Genomic DNA, 22513 nt, shown 5'->3' with positions numbered 1-22513 from the left:
GGATGGAGGGGTAGGAGTTGGGAGGTTGGGGGAGGGCCGGAAAGATGCTCTATGTACCTCCTGGTGACCAGTTGTTTGGTTGTTCTGGCCACAGGCCTTTTATAATATAGATAATCAAATATGTAATATATCATATATAAACATAGATAACTACATATTTTATATATTATTTATAGTCCTAATGTGGACTGTTGGGATGGTCCTGGTAGGAATATAAACTGTTCTGATGAGGAAAATAAAGTATTCTTTGCCTGAATGAACAGTGTTAACTCTAAGGATGAAACATTAAAATCTAGGTGTTCTAACAACTATCTTCTAATCTTGTGTTCTGAAACATGTTCTATTTTCAAGAAAAAATTAAAAGTATTACCAAAGTTTGCCTCACTGGGGATAAAGCAACACAAAACCAAAAACAAGTGAAAATCTCTTCCCGTGCTCCTCTCACACTCATTACACATTAAAAATAATTTCACAAAAACTGATCAAAGTTAGGGAGTAGTGACTGGAGGCTTCAGAGAAATACAAATTTTACTTCACTGTTGCTATGGCTTGGATATACCTCCACCACAACTTTGCAAATTAAAAAAGAAAATTCCTCATATGGCCCCACTTCTTGAAGAGAAAGGCCAAATAAGTCATCTGCATAACCCTTCCCACCTGAATGTGTGTGGAGCCAGGCGAGGATGCAGACAGCCCTGGGAAAGAAAGAGAGGGGCTGGGCTCCTCTGTACCTTTCAAATGGTACGCTTCTCTATCCTTTTCTTCCCTGGGGTCTCCCATGCATCTACAGGCTGCTGTTGAATGCAAATACAGACATGGAGGTTCTGGAAAGGTAAGAGAACTTCCTGCCTTCTTATGCTTCCAAGAGAGGGGCTGGGTTCCTTCGAGGGACTCCTGACTCGGCCTTCAGCAAGGCAATCACTGAGGAATTACAACCCTGACTAAATGGACTAAAACACACCCATGAAAAATGAGAGGGATCAGTCTGAGTCCCTTTCAAATATTAAGTTCTTGGTCCCTCATTTGAAGACCTGAAGGAAAGAAGAGGACTGTACACACCCACTTTTGACTATTCAAAGAAGGGGTTTTTAAGTGAGCCAGCGGTTATCACCCGTTTAATCTTTTCTCCTTCCTGTTTTTACTTACTTTCCCGTAGGACTTTGTCCCTAAGCTACACTTCTCTATCCTTTTCTTCCCTGGGGTCTCCCATGCATCTACAGGTTGCTGTTGAATGCAAATACAGACGTGGAGGTTCTGGAAAGGTAAGAGAACAAAACTCTTGGTGCTCAACTCTTGGTGTTGTCTTGTTTGGGACTTTAGCTTTTTCCCCTTCCTCCACGACTTTGGCGCTCTATCACGGGAGACAATGTATTATAACGACAACAGAAAGATACCTAAATTTATTGAGAGCTCACTGTGCTAAATGCTTACATGTGCCATTGCAACCCCATGAAGTAGACACTATTGTTTATATTCCGTTTTTAATATGAAGAAACTGTGGCCCAGTAGGTCACAGGCTATTGGATGTCATCCTTTCCCTTAAAAAACTGTACCATTTGAAAGGCTCTTAAATAACGAAGAGTGTACTGTAAGCTCTGCAATGGGAGGGGCACTGTCTTAGTTTTCCATTCTGGGCATCAGTAGGCACCCAGTAAATAACTGTAAAATGAATGAATAAAAGCACTGGACGGGATGTTTTGATTAGCTAACTCTCTAGTTGGCCATTCAAGAGAAAGGAATCCTACTGCACCTTCATCTTAACATCCTCACTGATATTAGGCGAACACTCCCCTCCAGCCCCTAAGCTCCCATCCCCTAGTTTTTTATTTCCTTTCAGGAGGTCCTAATATGCCTTAAAGCCTCCCAGTGCATAGTCAGCCATGCTGCCACAGCGAGCTTTTCCGAGGCAGCTTGTTCAAGGCTGCCAGGCTGGCAGACAGAGCTCAGATTGCAATGTGTGGGATAAATTAGCCTCCATGGAAACTCAGTAGTTCCTAGCTACTAAGTCCCCAGTCTCCTCCCTAGTTGGGTGACACAAGCCTGTCCTTTGAAATATTCCCCTTTTAAACTCAGATGTGGTTTTATGACACTGGTGGGAGAGACTGCTCTGAATCTACAGTGCAAATGGAAACTGCCTATGACGTTTGGCTCACGGGAAAAAAAGCACCTTTGCTCAAAAGCCCCCCTAATGAGGAGCTTTCATTTTATGGGGCGGCTGGGAGCTTTCTACAGCCAGTTCTCTAAACACTCCCTTGTGTGCCCCTCAGCCCTCCCCTGTTAATGCTGAAGCCTTACAAAGGGCAAACTGTTCAAAGCCCCGCTTGACAGCAAATGAGCGCTAACAACACAAACCAGACCCCACTGACGTTGGTCTGTGTGAAAAGACCTGACAACAGACAAGCTCAACAAGACAGAGGCCTGGGCAGCAACGTGCCACAACAGTGTGCAGAAGTGACAGGGCGACCAGATGCCCCATCTCCTCTCGATGTGTACTGAGACCAGAAGGAAAAGAGGGCTGTCTCACAAGAACTTTCTAAGCTGGTGGATACCAATTCCCATTGCTGTCTTCACATGGGCGAAGGGGTATACATTCTACTCCATATTCCAGTGAGAACATCCAGTTGAGATTTCATATAGCTGTGATTCTACAGAGCAAATGGGAACTGCCTATCCATATATTAAACCCCAGAGCCTACAAATGAACCTGGGTGTTAGAAAGACAATGAAGAGGGACAGACAGGAGAACACAATGAATTAGGATATCAAGAGGATATACAGCCCTGGCTGGTATGCTCAATGGTTAGAGAGACAGCCTGTGCACCAAAGGGTTACAGGTTCGAACCCTGGCCCCAGTCTGGGTACATGCAGGAGGCAACCAATCGATGCTGTTCTCTCTCTCTCTCCCTCCCTTCCTCCCCCCCTTTTCTCTCTCCTTTCCTCCCTTCCACTTTCTAAAAATCAATGGAAAAATATCCTTGGGTGCTGGCTCTAGCCTCAACCTAAGATGTATGTTTTTTCTGTAAAAATATTTTACTAACAAAAAATAAAAATGAAAAGAGGATATACAGACATTTGCACTCTCATTCATTCCCTACCTCAAGAGTTAATTTTTATTAAAGGAAGAGGAGTTGAAGGCTTTGAGAAAATTCTTAACTGAGGAAAGACTTTCTAGAGTTGAGTAGAATTAACAAACACAGATAAGAACAGACTCTGCCAAGCATCTTTTCTCCCTCCTTTCCAAAAATCTGTGTCCAGAAGTAGGAGAGTGTGTAAGCTGAGTAAGCGACTCCGATTTGAGCTTCTCATTGCCTTGGCAGGTGCCCTGTCAGGAGCGATGGCTAAGAAGCTAGTGCTGGGAGCGGGGCTGTTTCCGTCTCTGTGGCTTTCCCTCTTGAGTTTTTCCTCAGTGCTTTGCACGGGCAGGCGGTGACCGGCTGCCCTACAGATGAGACTGACAGAAAGGGCCAGTCATTAACTGTTCAAGGACTTCATGCAAAGCAGTAAGAGGGTCTCTGGCATGGCCTCCGAATGCCATTCCCGCCACCTGAAGAACTCGTTTCCTGAAGGGTTTTCTAAGTCATTGCTCCAGGGGCTCTGGGCTGATGTCAAAGTCAAAGTAATCTGGCCTGGTAATCCCTTCTTGTATGGCCCATTTGGTTACCAACCTCATCTCTTAGTCTTAGCGCCTTGGTAACCTCACTATTAAGAACAAACGATGCAGGATTATCCAACACAAAGCGCGGGCCTGGTGGAGTCAGTGAGATGGGAGCATCTGCAGTCCCATCTGGGGGACCATTTAGGCTTTCCCAGTGCTCCCGTGAGGAATTTATGAGAATGTTATGCACTTGCTTCCCAAATGGCTCTGGGTCTTCTCTCTCCTGTCTAGTTCCAGTGCAGACCAAAGCCCGAGTTTGATTTGGTTCCCTGTCAAGTAGGAATGCTCTGAATTCCCTTGGTGATACGCTGGTGACACATGCAACCCAGCTGACAGGGACCTCGGCAGGTCTGAGTGAGGAGCTCCTGACCAGCCAAAGCTCTCAGCACTACATCAAACAGCCCTGACTTCCCATATAGAGTAGTGACTGCTTCAGACCATCCCATCTCTTTTCCCAGCATCAAAACTTAGCTCTGTGCCCAACGGATGAACCAACAAAACAGGTGGGTGCCTGTACAGAGCCAGGAAGCCTTCGGATTGGCTGGGCCTTGGTGTCTTTACCAGTTACCCCAGACTTGGGGAACAGCAGCATGGACTGGGGAACTCAACCATGTGATCCTCTCTCTTTTAATAGGGTCATTTAAAAGCAAAAGTACAGCAGTGAAGACAGATGTGGGAACATCTGAAACATGACATGAGAAAGCTTGTGAGGGGCAATTAAGTGCAGGCAGCAGGGGAAGTGAAGGGAGACTGGCAGGCCTCAGGCCAGTCAGGTGATAAAAATAGCAGGTCAAGCTTTCTTTCTTGCTTCAGAAACTTAGAAGTAACTTTACTCCTTTTCTACACATTGAGAAAGAGAAGGCTGGACTTGCTGGACAGTTTCCAAGCTAGCACATCTGATGTCCTTGGAGTTCTTGAGGACCTAAGGCACCAAGATAAAAAAGAAGTGGTGCAAGAGAGGTGGTCCACCTTGGACAATCAAAATAGGTTTTGGACATCTTAGTGCCTAGTGGCCTAAAGGTAAAGAGCTCTTACTTTGTTTTCACTCCTTCCTTTGTCCAGGTGCAATTTAAAAGGTATGTCTGTCACATACCTAGAGGACATGCTAAATCAGTATGAGAAAGTGAGGGCCCTTAAGAATAAAGAAGATAAATTAGGAAAAGGGGAGACAAAAATCCCTATCTTTTCAAGAGCAGTGGGGGGCAGGTATATATATTTTTTTAATTAAGAAAAAATTGGGCCTGGCTGGTGTGGCTCAGTGGTTGAGCATTGACCCATGAACCAAGAGGCTGCTAGTTCAATTCCTGGTCAGGGCACATGCCCAGGTTGTGGGCTCGATCCCTGGAGGCGTGCAGGAGCAGCATATGGATGCTGTTTCTCATCAATGTTTCTATCTCTCTCCTTTCCTCTTTCTAAAAATCAATAAAAACATTTTTCAAAAAAAGAAAAAATTGGGGAAGGGAACTTCACCACAACATAATCACCTTTCCAAAAAACTATTTTGCCAATGCACAATCTGTTTAAATAAATACGTATTTTATACATGTGGTAACCACAGCATCCTTATAATTTGCATTAGGCTTTCTCACAGAACACAGGCATTTTATACTTTACCCAGAGCCTTCATAATCACTTTTAATGGTTGCATACTAATTTCATCCTGCTGAGATGTCGTGTATATAACCAGTCTCGTGGGCGTACCCTCTGGGCTGGCTGGGAGTGGCACTTGTTGAAGACCAGGCCCCCAGGAGAGCTGCTTGGGAGCTCATGGTCAGCACCTCTATGCTCACTAAGTGATGTCCTACAGTCTTCAAGGTCAGGCCTAGACATCAGTGCCCGTCCCCTGAGAATGAGCACCATGCTCAGCGATAAGCCAGGCAAGCTGTCCCGTTTTACACATCACCTCCAGGCACCTCCTGGGGGACACGGGACCCGGGTGCCCTAGTACAACCCAGCATTAGACACAGGAGGGCTGCACAGCCCCGAAATGTCAAAGCACTCGATTTGTGCAACCCAGGGGCCTGTCAGAGGTGTGCTGTAAAAATGATGAACGGCTGTCACATCTGCAAGGCTCTGGCTGATTTAGGGAGCTATTGGCAGGCACATCACTCCCAGCATGTCAGCCAGTTAATTACTTCCAACTTTATCTTTCTTGTCAACACTTCTTGACAAATTGGCCATTATCTTTTTATTCTACAATGAGCTCTGCTCCTTTTCTGGTGCTGCCTGGAGGTTTCTCTTCTCCTGGCCTTTTCTTCACACCCAGAGCGAAATGAAGAGCTCTGAGAGATGATTAGAAAGAAGCTGCCAGGAAAAGGAGGGGAGAAAAGGAACAAAAGGGAGAGGGCTGACAGACTGAATCCAAAGCTTATTTTCAACTACCTTGACTCAAAGCAGTTGATACTCTGGGTAAAATCCTGATTTCTTGGCTTCTCAAAGTCCAAGAGCTCTGACTCAGTCTATTATGTGGATGAAGTTGGGAAACAAAAATGAAATGAGTTGGCATCTAGTGACCTGGCAGCTTTGAACTCTCCACATTTAACTGTATAAGCAGATGTGAGCTGGCCTTTTTACTCCATTAAGGAGTTAGGCGGCATTGTAAAAATACTGATCCCCATTCTGGGATCGGGGGGAAAAATGTGCCTACTCCTTGGTAAGGAAAAGCTGACAGAAGAGGACTGGATTGTCAACATTCCGAGCCAATGAGATGTCCAAAAGAATTTGAGGAGACCAATATGTCACCACTGATCATTGCTTTGTCACCGGAACAAACTGTCAGAGGGCGCCATGGGGCAGAACCCAGCACCTGTATTTCATCAGTTCTGACACACTTTTTTCACACTTGAACGTCTCTGCGATCATGATGCAGCACACAATTCAAGGTTTCAGAGCACTGTGACACTGTTTAGTTGTCAGCAGTTGGCCCCCACCCCCACCGTGTAGTGATACATAAAGTAAACAGCAGCAGCAGCAGCTTCTGAGTCACCATTAGTGGTCCTAAGGCTCGAGGGGTTCCTGAGGATGAGCCAGATGCAGTGGAAGCACAGAGGGTTACCGCTAAACTACAGCAAGCTCCTCCCTGGAGGATGGGCTGGGGCTGCAATCGAGGACCCTCTGCCCTCTTGGTCAACTTGAGGAGAAACCCTAGGACCATCCTCTCTGTACAGCTCGTCATGCAGGACCAGCTTCCTGCACGGAAGAGAGCCTTCCTTGGGGTTTATAAGACGCTCTACAAATGCAAGCTATTGTACAGTGACCCTGCAGGAAGTCTTCAGAATAGCCAGATAAATTACACTCTATTGGTGACAGGCGACAGACCTGACCTCTGGGGTGTGGCTGGCTGTGAAAAGGCGTTACAGAAACGATGGGGCTATAAAGAAAGACACAACCTTGTGCTCTGGCTACTCTGGGCTTCCTGCACTCGCCCACTCTTCGCTGCTTGGAGCTTTGCTACAAGGAGTACAGGTTCCTAGAGGCACAATGGCACTTTTGAAGTCAGCATGAGCCCAGAGGTTTGGAATGTGTTTTTACCGAGAAGTGAGGAGCTTTGAGCAAATCCTTACCCTTCTGGACCGTGTGTTTTTTCTTCCAGCAGAGGTGCAGGGAAAAAATGAGACAGTGTACCTTTTCTGGAGGCCAGGAAACAACTGTAAAAGCAGGACTCATACTTCCAAGCAACACAATAGACACCTTGGGAACATGTGTTCAGAATTAAGACACAGAGCAGGTTTGTTCATCCATCTAGGCCTCTCCTGAAGACCGTAAAGCCCAGTCACCGCTGCCATTAACTGGCTGCTCAGGCACACTGGCTCAAATCCTCCAACATTCTTAAAGAATTACAGGCCACTTTCCCGTTAGTGCTGCCTAAGTCAGGGCAGCAGAGGTGCAGCCTGAAGGGAAGCTCTGCAGGGCAGTTGGGCCCCAGCTTGTCATATGGTCCTGCCCCATCCCCATCCCCGACAGGGTTCTAACTCTGGTTAACAGTGATTGTCTACAATTACAATGTAATGGACATTTGATGCCCACAAGATTTGTTAGGTTCCTGGATACAATATGGGGAATATAGCTACCAGAGACATGGCTGATTTTATGGGGACATGTTATTTTCTTTTTTCTGTCTTCAACATTAGCAGCTGCATGTGGCCCCTTGGCAGTGATGAAGGTTTCTGATAGGCCCATGCAGGCTGAAGTGAGTAGGTATGCCATTTACACAGGCCTCCAGAATAAACAGGAGAGGGACAAAACCCTACCCACTGCTCTGTGGTCCTCTCGCTGATTTTCACAGGTAAAGAAAGAGCGGTGAGACACAAATTGATGGTTTTCAGGGATACAAAAGGATCAATGCTAAGAAAAGGGTAATACACTAATTAGACCAGCCATGGTGGCAGGGCCGAGGCAGAGGCGGTTAGGGGTGATCAGGCCAGGAGGGGAGGGCAGTTGGGGGCAATTAGGCCAGCGGGGTGGGGGGACAGATGGGGGTGATCAGGTCGGCAAGGAGGGGCAGTTGGGGGTGAGAAGGCCAGAGGCGATCAGGCAGGCAGGCAGGTGAGCAGTTAGGAGCCAGTGGTCCCGGATTGCGAGAGGGATGTCCGACTGCCGGTTTAGACCCGATCCCACTGGCAGTCAGACATCCCCTGAGGGGTCCTAGATTGGAGAGGGTGCAGGCCAGGCTGAGGGACATCCCCACCCTATGCATGAATTTTGTCCACCAGGCCACTAGTTATACTATATGGATGCTACCTCAAGTTATTGATTAAAAAAGATCTCAACTCTTCCAGTTCTCACTTTGATTCTTTAACTATGACCTATGAAAAAAACAAACAAAAAGACTATGATCTATTGAAGAAAAATGAACTTAAAGCAGGAGGATGCAGTACCTTACAATGAAGACCTTACCATAAAACACTGGCCATGGAGAGAGATACTAAGTCTCCATAACAGATGTTCATTTAGAGCAGTGGTTCTCAACCTTGGCTGCACAATAGAATCACCTGGGAATCTTTTTAAAATCCTGATTTCTGGGCCTCATCCTCCGGAAATTCTGTTTCTTTGTTACTAATGTTGTGGCCCCACCCCATAACAAAGAAATGAATAAAACTACTGAAATAAAAGACCGTACCCTTTTATGTAATGATGTTTACTTTGAATTTATATTAGTTCACACAAACACTCCACCCATGCTTTTGTTCCGGCCCTCTGGTCCAGTTTAAGAACCCATTGTGGCCCAAGAGTCAAAAAGTTTGCCCACCTCTGGGCTAGAGCTACTGTGATGGTCTTTGCTTTCACAGAGCTTACAGGTGGATGAGGTAGAATCTACTTAGTAGATGTACAAAAACCAAACTGCAGTAGGTGCTGTGGAGGTAAATACCACAAAGAAAACAGAGTGCTCAGACACTTGGTTAAATTCGGGTGGGCAGGGGAGGCTTTTCTCATCAGATGATAATCACCTACCTAAAAAATAATACTTATTATTTGCTGGACACTGACCATGTGTCAGATACTATTCTACTGGTGTTTTATGTACACTATCTATTTTTAAAGAAACTTCCTAGTCGAAGCACAACACACACATATACAGGAAAGTATACACGGGGTACAGCTGGATAAGTTATCACACAAAGTGAAGAAACCCTTGGAACTACCATCCAGACCAAGAAACAGAACACAGCACATGGCCAGCATCCCAGAAGCACCCGAGCCTTCTCCCAACCACAGCTCCTTCCTCATGCCCAGCGGTAACAACTATCTGACTTCTGACACAATGGCTGAGCTCTGCCGGGGTTTGACTTGATTCAAACGCTCACATTATGTCTGTGTGACGCAGCCGTGTTACTGCATGCCACAATAGTTTTTACTGTTGCTGAACAGTATTTCACTGTATGAATAGACCACAATTTACCTATTTTTTTGTTGATGGCCATTTAGGGTTAGGTCGTTGTCAGTATTTGGCTATTGTGTGTGGTGTTCCTACAAATGTTCTCGCACGTGTCTTTGGCGCATTCACATTTCCGTTGGGAATATTCCTGGAAGTGGAATTGCTGGGTTACAGAGTATGTTCGGCATTCGATGACACTGACATGTTGCTCTCCAAAGTGGTTCACCAATTTACATTCCCACTGAATGTACGACAATCCCAATTGCTCCACGTCTTTGCCAGCACTTGGTATTTTCAGTGTTTTCCATTTCAGCCATTTTGATTGGTACGTAGTAGCATTTTTAAAAAAATACATTTTATTGATTTTTTTTACAGAGAGGAAGGGAGAGGGATAGAAACATCGATGAGAGAGAAACATTGATCAGCTGCCTCCTGCACACCCCCTACTGGGGATGTGCCCGCAACCAAGGTACATGCCCTTGACTGGAATCGAACCTGGGACCCTTGCGTCCGCAGGCCCACGCTCTATCCACTGAGCCAAACCAGTCAAGGCAGTACATAGTAACATTTTATTAGTTTTAATTTGACTTTCAATAATGACTAAGGAGCTTGACCAGTTTTTCAGGCATTTATTGGCCTTTTGGATGTCCTCTTTTGTGAGTGCCTGTTCACATCTGGCCACCTTAAAAAAATTAATGAGTTCTATGTATATGTACTTTGGCTACAATATACACAGATGTATGTATTGGAGATATCTTATTGCCTTTTCAGTCTCTCCATGGTGTCTTCTAATGCACACAAATGACTACTTTTACTGCATGTTTTCCTTTGTGGTTAGTGTTTTTAATATCTTGTTTGGGAAATCTTTTGCTCATCCCAAAATGCTGAAGATAACTCCTATGTTCTCTTCCAGAAGCTTCAGTTTTACCTTTCACATTTAGAGTTTAAATCTCCTCTGGACTTGAAGTTTTGTGTGTGGTGTGAGGTAAGGGTCAGAGCCTCCCCCACAAGCCCCTATGAGGCTAACTCACCCAGCAGCGCTTACTAAAGACTGTCCTTTCCTCACTGTTCTGTGGTGCTATGTTGTCATAAATCAGGTGTCCATATATGTGTGGGATGTTTAATTCTGTTCCACTTATCTATGTGCCTATCCTTGTGCCAATACTATACTGCCTTAATTACTATAGCTTTATGATAAATCTGATTTCTAGTAGTGTAATTCCTCTAATTTCACTTTTCTTATTCAAAAATGCCTTAGCTATTTTTGATCCTTTGTTTTATTTAACTTATTCCTCACAAAAACCCTGTGAGGTGAAGTAGTTATGATTTTTATTTCCATTTCGCACTGGTAGACTCAGAGAAATTATGTAATTTAATTTGCCCAGAGTCATAGAACTATCAAGTTATATCTGGGATTAGATATAACTATCAAATTAAATCAGTGATTAGAACCCAGATTTGTTTGATTCTTACCCAAGCATTTAAAGCCCTTCATATACCACTTCTTTAAGCCTCAAGCCAGCTGACTCCTTCAGGGCATTTAATATGAATGCTTTACAATTTTAAGAAATTCAATGTTCTAAGCCACCCATATCCAGTTAAAAATCTTATTTGGCAGCGACAAAAACCACTTTCCTGGTAAGACTCAGGAAAACAAAGCAGCAAGAGGTAAAAGCTTCTTGGATTTCTCCATAGCCCTCTGTCTCCAGAATAACAATCACACTCCTCACGTGGATTCATGCAGTCCCTCAGGCCTGGCTCCCCTCCACCTCTCCAGCCTGAACTCCCCGAGCCCTCTGCCTCCGGACTCTTCAGCATGCTCACCACCCGCATTCTCATGGCGGTACCTGTGCCCACAGTGCCCCTGCCCACGTCCCTTGGGAGGCTTTCCAGAAGCTCATCTTGATTGAACAATCCTCCTCTGTGTCCCCTATCCTAGCATGTCACACTGTCCTAAAGTTCGGCTGTCTGCTTCTCCAACTGGACTGCGAGGTACTTGAGGCTGGACTGGTGCTGCAGCTTGCATCCCGGCTAACAGAACAAATGTTTGCTACAAAGTCCTGAGAGAGATCTGAGATCGACTGTTGTGCTAGGTGCTCTAATTAAATAATCGGCTCCAGGAGGAGGCCTGAGAGAAATGGTTTCTAAGGCATCCAGGTTGTCCTCTTTGGTAGAAGTGGCAAACTAGAAGGTTTGGGGAACAGATGGAAATAGCTTCTGTGATGGACTTGGGCTGTCAGTGAGATAGAAATAGGACTGAGTGATAAAAGGGTGACTCATGAAGAGACTTCATAAGTAAAATATTCCCACGAAGTACACTAACGGCAAGGCAGGTTCTTCTAAGATGTACCTTTTCAATAACAGAGGCTGATTCTGAGGGCAGCTGTTTCTCTCCCTCACCAATTAGTTTGTTTGTTAATCGTACCCAAGGATTTTTTTTTCCATTAATTTTTTAGAGAGAGAGGAAGGAAGGGGGAGGAACAGAGAATTGAACCCTCGACCCTTTGGTCGACGCTCTATCCATTGAGCCAACCTGGCTAGGGCTCCCTCACCGATTTTGAAAGCGATGGTGTAAGAGTAGGCAGGGGCAGGGATTCTTGAGAAAAGAAGCCTTTCTCTCCAATGGGGGCATTTTCAAGAAAATGAGACATGACAGTCCCATTTGGAGGAGAGACCTCCGCTAGGCCCTTCCCAGCGGTTGCCCTCGGGCTGCCTGAATGCTGCCAGGCCTCAGTGCTAGCCAAGGCTGTGCAGCCCGGACTGTGGTCGGTGGGAACTTCCAACCTAAGTAAAAGCTCACTGGCTTTTCTCATTAAGAATATAAGCTTTCTTTTCAAAACCAGCTTTCCCTGGGAGCACCAAGCTGATCCCTTTCACCACCAGCAAAATGGAGAAAAGGAAAAACTCTAAGGTATCCAACCCAGGTTCCTCCATATTTTTCCAGTTAATTCCCATTTTTAGAGAAGGGAGTGAAAGCCCTGAGAGAAGGAAATGCTCTGGTCTCATATTCTTCCTGGTTTTCTCTATGGGCTTAGCTGTACTCAAAACAAGGGCTTACTTTGCCTTCTTTCAGAAATTCAGATTTAGGACAGCGAAGGGTTGTGGATGTTCTGGAGGGTAGATCATCTCCTGGCACAGGGAATACCCTTAATTGGCTATTTTATTCAAAAATTGGGGGTGGGGGTGTTATTGACATCTGGGCAGCTTAGGCGAGTTTAGAAAATCTTCAAATAAGAAAAGCCTGTTTCCAACTTATGCCTTATGTTAGAAATAAGTTTCCAGAAAAGACATGTCAGAGCATAGGCACGCATGCTAAAAGCCAGAGCTTGTGAGCCAAACCCCCTCCTACCTTTCTTAGAAAGGACTGCCTACATGGGTTGCAAATATGAACGACTGGTTCATTTTCTGCCCAGATATGAACACCTACTCACAGCATTTCCTGTTTAGTGGGGTAAACAGCTCCCGGGAAGAACAAACAAAAAGCTGACGGAATCCATAAAGCTCCACTGGTCCATGGTGGTTCCCCTACACTCCGCTACACGGGAGCTCCAAGGGCCATGACTGTATGGCGCACACCACGCCCGTGGCACACGACTGAGCTCAGTGTCATTTGATGGCTAGCAGACTATTGAAGATCCTTTTGGAGTTCAGCAGACCCTGTGTCAGATGCTGGCAGTTGGGGTAAGACTCAAGTTAGTGAAATGAACTCCATGGAGCTGAGACTGCAGAGCCCAGCTGGGCTAGACATTTGCAAGAAGAGATCTGGGACCAGTTGACGGTGCCAATTGTAAACAGCCTCTTTTGGGCTGAACGATAACTTGCTATAGGGCGCCAGCAACATCCTCACCCTTTAGCAGGCCAAGGAGACAACGTGAGAAAACAAACCCTGATCCAGGTCATCCTCTACTGCTTTTTTATTTTGAGGCAAAAAAATTGTTTAGTAACTCCAGCTGCCTGGACAGAAAGGACTTTCTGAGAAGCTAGAAGTCCTGACCGGAAAGGACTCTGGGGGGGTCATGGCAGGGAAGGAAAGTTGTCAGGGGTCGGCTTGGCTTGTGTGTGAAGGACCCAGGCCGAGCAGCAGCAGACCAGGAACTGCCTCAGTGGCGCCATAACTTGGAAAGCGAAAGAGTATGTTCCAAAGACAGGGTTAGTGTTTAAGGACAAAGGAAGCTTTGTATACATTCTTAGTGAAAACCTCATTTTAAGGACTTATGGTTGCTAAAATCCCAGTTTTTTTCCATTTGTTTTCAAAGGAAGAGCGCCCTTCAAATATAGTACGTGAAAAATTACAATATCCCTGTTTTCAGGGATATATAGAGAATAATTTCAGATTTGCACCATATGGCACAGGAAGTGGAAAATGCGACTAGAGATATGGCTTTATTCGGTGATGGGACTCTTTTCTCTATGATTTAATGTATTTTCCAAGCATGAACCCATGGGCCAAGGATTCTCTGTTCTGCCTGAAGACCAATGGAAATGTGGGTGACCAATTACTCCTGAGTTTTCATCCCTGCTGTCACCTCTGACATCTTGCTAAAGTCAAGTGTGAGAAGCCCGCTCTGTTGAAGGAGGAAGAACGTAAAAAGAAAGATAACCGAGCAAGTCCTGTGCATACAAACTACAAAGTCATTTTTTTGCTTCCTAAGAGATTTACTCCATCTTCCTCTTTCTAGAGCTTTTCTAAGTTGTATATGTGCAAATGTAAGATGGTGTTAGATCCAGGTCGGACGGGGGTTTTGTGAAACACTGAATGACACCAGAGGAAGGAAGAAGCAGCCCTGTTAAAAGCACATGCAGTAGGCCAGATCCTCCTATAAACAGCATGGATTACATTAACAGGCCTCCCGGGCTGAGTGGAATCTTATTCCCAATTCTCTTTGCCCACCTTGCGCTCACCCCATGGTTATATAACCTTTAGAATGGAATTTGGAAATTCCCTGTCCCCGCTCTGCTTGCTGCTAGAGCTGAGCCAGTGGCTGGCAAGGGCATAATCTAATAGGCAAAACTAGAAACACACAAATTCACAGTCCTCTTGTCTGGGTCCAGAGACTGTGCCGGCAAGGAAAGAAAGACTTGCCCTGTCTCCCTCCTCCCCTTCTCTGGCCTAAGTTTACGCTGACTTCACCCAACAGGCACCTGACCCTCCCAGATGAGCTGGGAGGGGCTAAAGCGCCATGCACACGGGGTGGAGGTGCAGGCAGCAAATGATATTTAAGATGCTGAGTTTGTAGAGCATTAGGCTTGGGGAGGAAAGCTATAGGATACCCAATTAAGCTGCACTTTCAGAAGCTCAAGCTTTGACAAAGGCTAAGAAAGAGCCAGGAAAGAGAAAACAGTGGTGAACTCATCAAGAGTGCAAGTGTGAGGTTTTAATTGCTGCAGCTTTGCAAGCCTCGGCCGAGCAGACCCAGATTTCCCCACAGGAAGAGCCTTCCTCACCCAGACCCACGAAAGATGCTGAAAAAACCTCTCTCAGCCGTGACCTGGCTCTGCATTTTCATCTTGGTCTCTGTCAGCCACCCAGTGTGGCCGCAGAAGCCCCCTAAGCGCAAGACACCTGGGCAGCTCAAAGTGGCCGCCTGCTGTGAGGAGGTGAAGGAGCTCAAGGCCCAAATTGCCAACCTAAGCAGCCTGCTGAGTGAACTGAGCAAGAAGCAGGAGAAGGACTGGGTCAGTGTGGTCATGCAGGTGATGGAATTGGAGAGCAACACCAAGCGCATGGAGTCACGGCTCACGGAGGCCGAGAGCAAGTACTCTGAAATGAACAACCAGATTGACATCATGCAGCTGCAGGCAGCGCAGACGGTCACACAGACCTCGGCAGGTAAGGAGCACGTGTCCCACGTTTCTCACCACCTTGCCCTCAAATCGCCCAGTGTCTCCTGTCTGTACATTGCTTCTAGATAACCTGGTCAGAACAATTGTGGGGGGTTCTTTGGAGATACACTTTCTTGGGTACGTGCTACCAGCTCTATTTTCTCTTTACTAAAGGCTTAGGAAGTATTTATTTTGATTTCTAATGTTCTGTAAATTTACCCAGTACCTTCACAGGTCTCTTTTATTAACACAACGTCCCAGCACACTGAAGGTATGAATTACCATTTTGGAGCAGAGATTACGTGGTTTGCCCAAAGTCACACAGCAGGTCTTAGAAAGAGGGCTCAAGTTTCCTCATTGGTCCCCTTCGTAACCCAGAACCGACAGGCTGTACCCTCGGTTCCAAGGAAGCAGGAACGAACACCAAAACCACAGCATCTGTTACTCTAGAAGTTCTCTTATGTCTCTAACATTATGGAATGGGCATAAATGGGATTTGGTATCATCTCTCTGCCAGCTGTCTTCTCACTGGCTCAGAATGAAGTGTATGGACATGACCCAAAGCCATTTGAAAAATTCCTGTCTTCAGGAAAGGGCAGGGTCCTCAAGGTTCCTCAATTCTGATATTTCTATTTTTTTCCCCATGATCTAAAATAAAATTCTGCCCAATAATATAGAAAATAAGAAAAGGTAATGTTGAAATTTGGATTTTTGGGAAGCCCAAAATAAGACACACTTAATGTTTTCTCTTGCAAAATAACTTTCAGCTTCTGATCAGCTTGGCTCAGACTGGTCATGGTGAATTTATTAGAGAGAAATTTGGTTTTCCAAAATTATTAGTTATCAGGAGCATATCCTATAGATAAGTCACTTCTTGCTGATATAAAAACTTTTTGGTCACACTACAAACTAAGTCAAGAACTAAGAATAGAGTAAGTCACTGGTTAGTCTCAGTTCAAATGAAATTAAGGTTAACAATTCTGTTATTGAAACCGATGTGTGTAAATCACTTTCTAAGCATGTACGTCCTGACCCTCAGTTTGGGACTAGAAAGCTATTCTGAGGCCATTTTCCAGACAAGTGAGTCCTGATTTGGTCCATGAGATGAAATCGGACATGAAGAAGACCAGGGCGGACAGATGAATCTGCCTGCCACTCCCTGCTCCTCCAAATGGGGTTTCCTCACCTCCCAGCAGGGAGTTTCATGGAGTCAAACACAGCTCCTCAAGTTCAGGAAAGGACAGGATCCTCAAGGCTCCCCTCCCCGACGTGCTCGGCCGTCTGTGTGGCTCTTCTCGAAGGCCCAAGAGAAGCTCCAGGACACAGAGGGCAGAAGCTCTCTGGTCAGTGAGTTCCCACTCTCTGCCTCCTCCCAGGGAAGCTGAACCTTCCACAATGTCTTCAACATTTAGAACAAGGAGACAAATCTAGTATAAAGCAGGAGCCCCAGGGCAGCCTGGACACATTTAAATCAGCCCAGCATGAAAGCTGGCCTAATGCTCTCACTTCCTTGTTCTAATAACTGTTCAGGGGAGGCCTCTAAGGGTGCCTCAGAGTGCACTTCCATTGTCTAGCAGTGTGAGATTAAGGCAGGGGAAAGGTAAGATTATAAATCTGTCTCCCTTAATCAGGGCCCTAGTAGCCATTACCTCTGAAAAACAACAAAACCAACCAATCAACCAAACAAACCAAGAAACAACAAAACCCCACGATACTCGTGATTACCTAGAAACAGAGGCTGGCTGTGCCAGAAGTTGGATCTATGAGAGCATGTTATGTGGCCCTCACACACTGTAGTAATCCCAGAACTCATGGTCTAGACCAGTGGTCGGCAAACTGCAGCCCCTTGAGTGTGGCTCTTCCACAAAATACCACGTGAGTGCACGCACGTACAGTGCGATTGAAACTTCGTGGCCACACTCAAGGGGCCAAAGAGCCGCATGTGGCTCGTGAGCTGCAGTTTGCCAACCACTAGTCTAGACCTACCACAGGATCATTTATTTCATAGTAAACCTTAAACCACCTGTTTGATCGTCACACTGATGCTCTCCCGGGGATGGGCTTCCCCAGCCCTCAGTCCCAGCACCAGTGAAGCCAAAACACACCTGCTCTTGGTCTCCCCCATGCAGCTACTATCTAGTTCAGAACACTTATGCAAATTTTGTGGCAGAAATTAAGTCTGTGCTTAAACGTCTGATGTCCAAGCAGCAGGAAGGCCTGGCTGCCAGGGAGCCGGGGTGTGCACGCTCACTGCTGTGGTCTGTCCCTTTTGCAGATGCCATCTATGACTGTTCGTCCCTCTACCAGAAGAACTACCGCATCTCTGGAGTGTATAAGCTTCCTCCCGATGACTTCCTGGGCAGCCCTGAGTTGGAGGTGAGGCCATCACCACCCATGCTCTACCCCTGTTCTCCTTGCCCTCAAAGGGACAGCAGGGCTAGACAGAGTCTAACCAAAGGGAAACTCAAAATAGAACAAACACCCCAGGGAACTATCCAAACACTCAAATTATGGGGAAGGGGGAATCCAGGCATCTGTTTTGCCCTTTCAAACCGTTATCAACCAAACACCAGGTTAAATAATTCTAGAACCGCCACCTAACTAGTTAAAATCTCTTGCCATGTCCTAGAGCAGCTACTCTTTGGGGGAAGAGAAAAGAGAGACCATGGAGGGAGCCTATCAGAAGTACCTGGAGTTTTCCCTTCGAACTCCATGTGCACTGATCTGCCCCTATCCTAAATTTCCATAAGTCTTCCTCAGCAAACCCCCGCCCCAGCTCGCCCACACTGGGCAGAGTTGTGCTTTAGTGCACCTGGGGGACCATGGAAATGCACATCCCTTGGCTCTGCAGGGATGGGAAAAGGGAGGTGAAGTCCACCCCACGCTCCTGCTCCTGCCTCTGCGGGTCCCTGACCAGAGCATTCTCTCTGCTCCAGGTGTTCTGTGACATGGAGATGGCAGGTGGTGGCTGGACCATCATTCAGAGACGAAAGAGTGGCCTCGTCTCCTTCTACCGGGACTGGAAGCAGTACAAGCAGGGCTTTGGCAGCATCCGTGGGGACTTCTGGCTGGGGAATGAACACATCCACCGGCTCTCCAGACGGCCAACCCGGCTACGTGTGGAGATGGAGGTGAGCAATGACTGTACAATTCTGGGGAGGACATTCCTATTCTTACTCACTTTAGGCTTGTATGTTTATTCTGACGGTTTTCCTTCAGGTTGCAGTACAGTTGAGAAAGAATAGGTTCATTCCTATTTTTCAGAAAAGTGAGGCTGCAGGTACAGCAGGAAGAAGCCAGGCTCAGGCCAGAGCAGAGTAATCTGACAATCAGTGACCTGGACACAAGGTCCTCTATGTGCAAACCTTACTGACCCAGAATGTAGCCTCACTATATTCTCAAATTACTCTTATGACATCTTTAAGTAGGGACTGTAAAAACACACATCTACCCCTTACAAACAAGAAAGTGAGGGGATACAGGAAGAGAGACTAACCAAGGCGTATGGTGACTCAGGAGAGCAGTTTGGTCTGGGACCCTTGTTTTCTGATTCCCGGCAGTAGAGACGTGTGGCTGCGGCTGGAGAGAGGAGTGCAGGGTGGGATGAAATGTCACCTGCTGCAGTGTTTCTCAGGCTCTGCCTCCTCTGACAGGACTGGGAAGGCAACATGCGCTACGCTGAGTACAGCCACTTTGTTTTGGGCAATGAACTGAACAGCTACCGCCTCTTTCTGGGGAACTACAGTGGTAACGTGGGGAATGACGCCCTCATCTATCATAACAATACAGCCTTCAGCACCAAGGACAAGGACAATGACAACTGCTTAGACAAGTGCGCACAGCTCCGCAAAGGTGAGATTTGAGGGGTGGTGGGGGGAGTTCGGGTATAAGCCCCGAGTCCCAGTTAAAGAGAAAGTGTGAACTATAACTGCATGGCTGATATCCTGGCTTCAGTATTTCCTTTTTATATTGGCCCCAACTGCTTAACTACTAGTCAAAAAACAACTAAACAATCCCTGCGGCCTAGCCTATTAGCCATTTCCAAGGGGATGAGGATACACTCAGCCCCCTAGCACTGATCTGTTTCTTGTGCCAGGTGGATACTGGTACAACTGCTGCACAGATTCCAACCTCAATGGAGTCTTCTACCGCCTCGGGGAGCACAACAAGCACCTGGACGGCATCACCTGGTACGGCTGGCACGGCTCTACCTACTCCCTCAAACGGGTGGAGATGAAGATCCGCCCAGAAGACTTCCAGCCCTAAAGGAGGCCTGCTGCAGAGCAGGGCTGGAGAAATGGGAGACCAATGGAGGCTGGGCAGGGCGGAGGAGGACCGGAAGAGAGGACAGACAGGGTGTGAATGGCAAATGGCTTATGAGAAAAGTCTCCAATGAGAGAGTAGGTCTTTGAGTAGCACAATAACATGATATGACCCAGGATGTTACAGTAACGGGACGAAGCACTGGGACACAATGAAGGGGTCCTGACACGGACTTCTCGGGGGGCTTGCCTGAGTGGGCTCTTGTGGCTGTGATTCCTGACATAGCAGCAGCTTCTTTTTTCCACATGATTTTGCTATGAAAAAAAAAGTTGTTAGATGACTTTATCCATTTCTAAGGTGAAGTGAGGGCAGAAAACAAGTCCCTTTGCTAAAGAGAACCATATATATTGGTTCACCAAGGAGAAGACCTGGGTGTTAAAGAAAGAAATGAAAGGGGGTAATGGAAGAGAGGAGTTTCTATTTTTAAATCCAAGAAATTACCTTCAGTCTACACTTAAAAAAAAAAAAGACAGTAATTGTCCTGCTGGAGGTGAGCTGACCCAGGTTGGACTTGATTGGAGGAAACTCCAAGCAATGGGCCTTGCAGCTGGCCTCTGAGAGTCTCCTCTGCTCAGCCTCCATTAAGGCACAGCACTGAAGGCAGGAAGTGGGTCTGGTGGTGGCCGGGGAGCTCAGCGGGCAGTGGCGATAAGTTCCCTCATGGATGCTTGCACGACACTGCCTGAAATGATTCAGTCTAGACACTGCCTGAAATGATTCAGTCTACAGATATATCTGTTTTTATTTACTCTTTAAGAAAAGAGCTTGAAGAGCTTCCTTTTTTATCTTGTCTATAAAATTGGCTGAAAAATGAAAGTAGATGGCACTATAGTTAATAACTCATGCTGTTTATAAGCATTTTGCTTTGTAAAAATAAAATATAGATTGTTCTAAATGTTCAAAGTTTCTTTTTTCTACTACAATAAACTTTTAACACTTGTTCGTTTTTATTTTTTTTAAAATATGTTTCTTTATTAATTTCAGAGAGGAAGGGAGAAGGAGAGATAGATAGAAACATCTATGAGGAGAGAGAATCATGGATCAGCTGCCTCCTGCACGCGCCCCCAATGGGGATGGAGCCTGCAACCGGGGTATGTGCCCTTGGCCGGAATCGAATCCGGGACCCTTCTATCCACAGGCCGACGCTCTATCCACTGAGCCAAGCCGGCCAGGGCCACTTGTTCGTTTTTAAATGATCACCATTACCACTCAGAGCATGATAAAAAGTTTAAGTGAAAACTCAGAAAACAATGAGAAAGAGACTCTGAGTTCACTGCAGACTTCAGGAAACCATGGGAGCAGCAGGAGGCCAAAAATCAAAAGGCAAGCTTGGCCAGTGTGGCTCAGTGGTTGAGCATTGATTCATGAACCAAGAGGCTGCTGGTTCGATTCCAGGTTGGGGGCACATGCTTGGGGTTTCAGTCTCGATCCCCAGTAGGGGACATGCAGGAGGCAGCCTATCGATGATGTTTCTCTCTCATCGATATTTCTATCTTTCTATCTCTCTCCCATCCTCTCTCTCTCAAATCAATAAAAACATATTAAAAGAAAAGACGAGGGACTTTTAAAAAGGCAACAGTCACCAGAAGAGGTCAGGTCTGGCCCACCCACCAAACTCCCTCCCGTGGAGGCCAATGCCATCACCTGGCTTCACAACGCTACAGACTACTTTGTACTTGAGCAGACTAACACACTGGGAGGGAAATACCTTCAGCCACGAGAGATGACAGTCTGGACCTTTAGGAAGTCATTTTTTTCTTGCCGAAAAGAACCATGTATGGGAAGCCACGATTCCTACTCAGTATTTTTAAATATTATCAATGGTCCTTGATTGTTGAGAACCTACTTAACCTCAAAAACAAGAACCTTGGTAATTTTCAAAGAAATAAACCGAATAGAAAAGTACATTGGAGTAGGGCTGCCTGTGGGACAGGAATCAAACAGAAACTTCCTAAGGCAGGCAGAGGAATCTGAGATGCTGTGCAGCCAGCATAATACTTCTAGAAAAGACAGGATAAAAAGATCAGGGGGTTAGAAGGAGAAGAGAGAAGGAAGAGCCTAAGATGCCTATGGCAGAAGTACATGAGTTTCTCTCCCTTCCCAATATCCCACAACTAAAACAAAACTGAGGTTCTTTGCAACAAAATCTAAAATGAACACGTGTGACTCCTCAAACTAAAAAGCTTTTGCATAGCAAAGAAAACAGTTAATAAACTGAATAGGCAACCTACAGAATGGGAGAAAATATTTGCAACCTTAATCCCTAATAAGAGGTTAATAACTAAAATATAAAGAACTCATACAACTCAATAGCCAAAAACCAAAGGATCCAATTAAAAACCGGGCAAAGGACTGAATAAACATTTTTTCAAAGGAGACACCCAAATGGCCAATAAGCTCACCACTGATCATCAAAAACACAGCACTCACACCTCACATCTGGCAGGATGGCTATTGTAAAAAAGACAAGGGATAGCAAGTATTGATGAGGATGTGAAGAAAGGGAAACCTGTGCACTGTTGGTGGGAATGTAATTTGATACAGCCACTATGGAAAACAGTATTGAGGTTCCTCAAAAAATTAGAAATAGAACTACTGTATGATTCAGAAATACCACTCTGGATATATACCTGAGGACATGAAATCACTATCGTGAAGGTGTACCTGCACCCATGTTCATGCAGTATTACTTACAATAGCCAAGATATGGAAACAACCAAAATGTCCTTCAATAGATGAATAGGTAAAGAAAATGTGATAAACAACCTACATACAAACAGAGTGTATGGAAGAAATAAGTTCTGTCATTTGCGACAACATGGATGAATCTGAGTGAT

The 22513-nt window shown here is 45.8% G+C and overlaps 2 protein-coding genes across 3 annotated transcripts in view; one reads left to right on the top strand and one right to left on the bottom strand.

Annotated features, from left to right (window-relative positions):
* The window catches only part of MTOR (mechanistic target of rapamycin (serine/threonine kinase)), a 113135-nt gene that overhangs the window by 46190 nt on the left and 44432 nt on the right, over positions 1 to 22513 (bottom strand). The window lies entirely within an intron of this gene.
* Positions 14547 to 20566, top strand: ANGPTL7 (angiopoietin like 7). Its single transcript, XM_006766722.2, has 5 exons — positions 14547 to 15360; positions 17629 to 17729; positions 18290 to 18484; positions 19007 to 19205; positions 19450 to 20566. Exons 1-5 carry the CDS (start codon positions 14991 to 14993, stop codon positions 19617 to 19619), a joined length of 1035 nt encoding a protein of 344 aa, XP_006766785.1. The 5' UTR covers positions 14547 to 14990; the 3' UTR covers positions 19620 to 20566.

Source organism: Myotis davidii, unplaced genomic scaffold (genome assembly GCF_000327345.1).
Source record: "Myotis davidii unplaced genomic scaffold, ASM32734v1 scaffold299, whole genome shotgun sequence".
In the NCBI taxonomy this organism is placed as follows: Eukaryota; Metazoa; Chordata; class Mammalia; order Chiroptera; family Vespertilionidae; genus Myotis; species Myotis davidii.
The sequence above is the reverse complement of the archived record's forward strand: the minus strand, read 5'-3'. Positions and strand labels throughout refer to the sequence as shown.

Coding starts and splice junctions, on each gene's coding strand:
- ANGPTL7 (XM_006766722.2), top strand. CDS start 14,991: ATGCTGAAAAAACCTCTCTCAGCCGTGACCTGGCTCTGCATTTTCATC. Junction 15,361..17,628: donor GGTCACACAGACCTCGGCAG/GTAAGGAGCACG, acceptor TCCCTTTTGCAG/ATGCCATCTATGACTGTTCG. Junction 17,730..18,289: donor TGGGCAGCCCTGAGTTGGAG/GTGAGGCCATCA, acceptor TCTCTGCTCCAG/GTGTTCTGTGACATGGAGAT.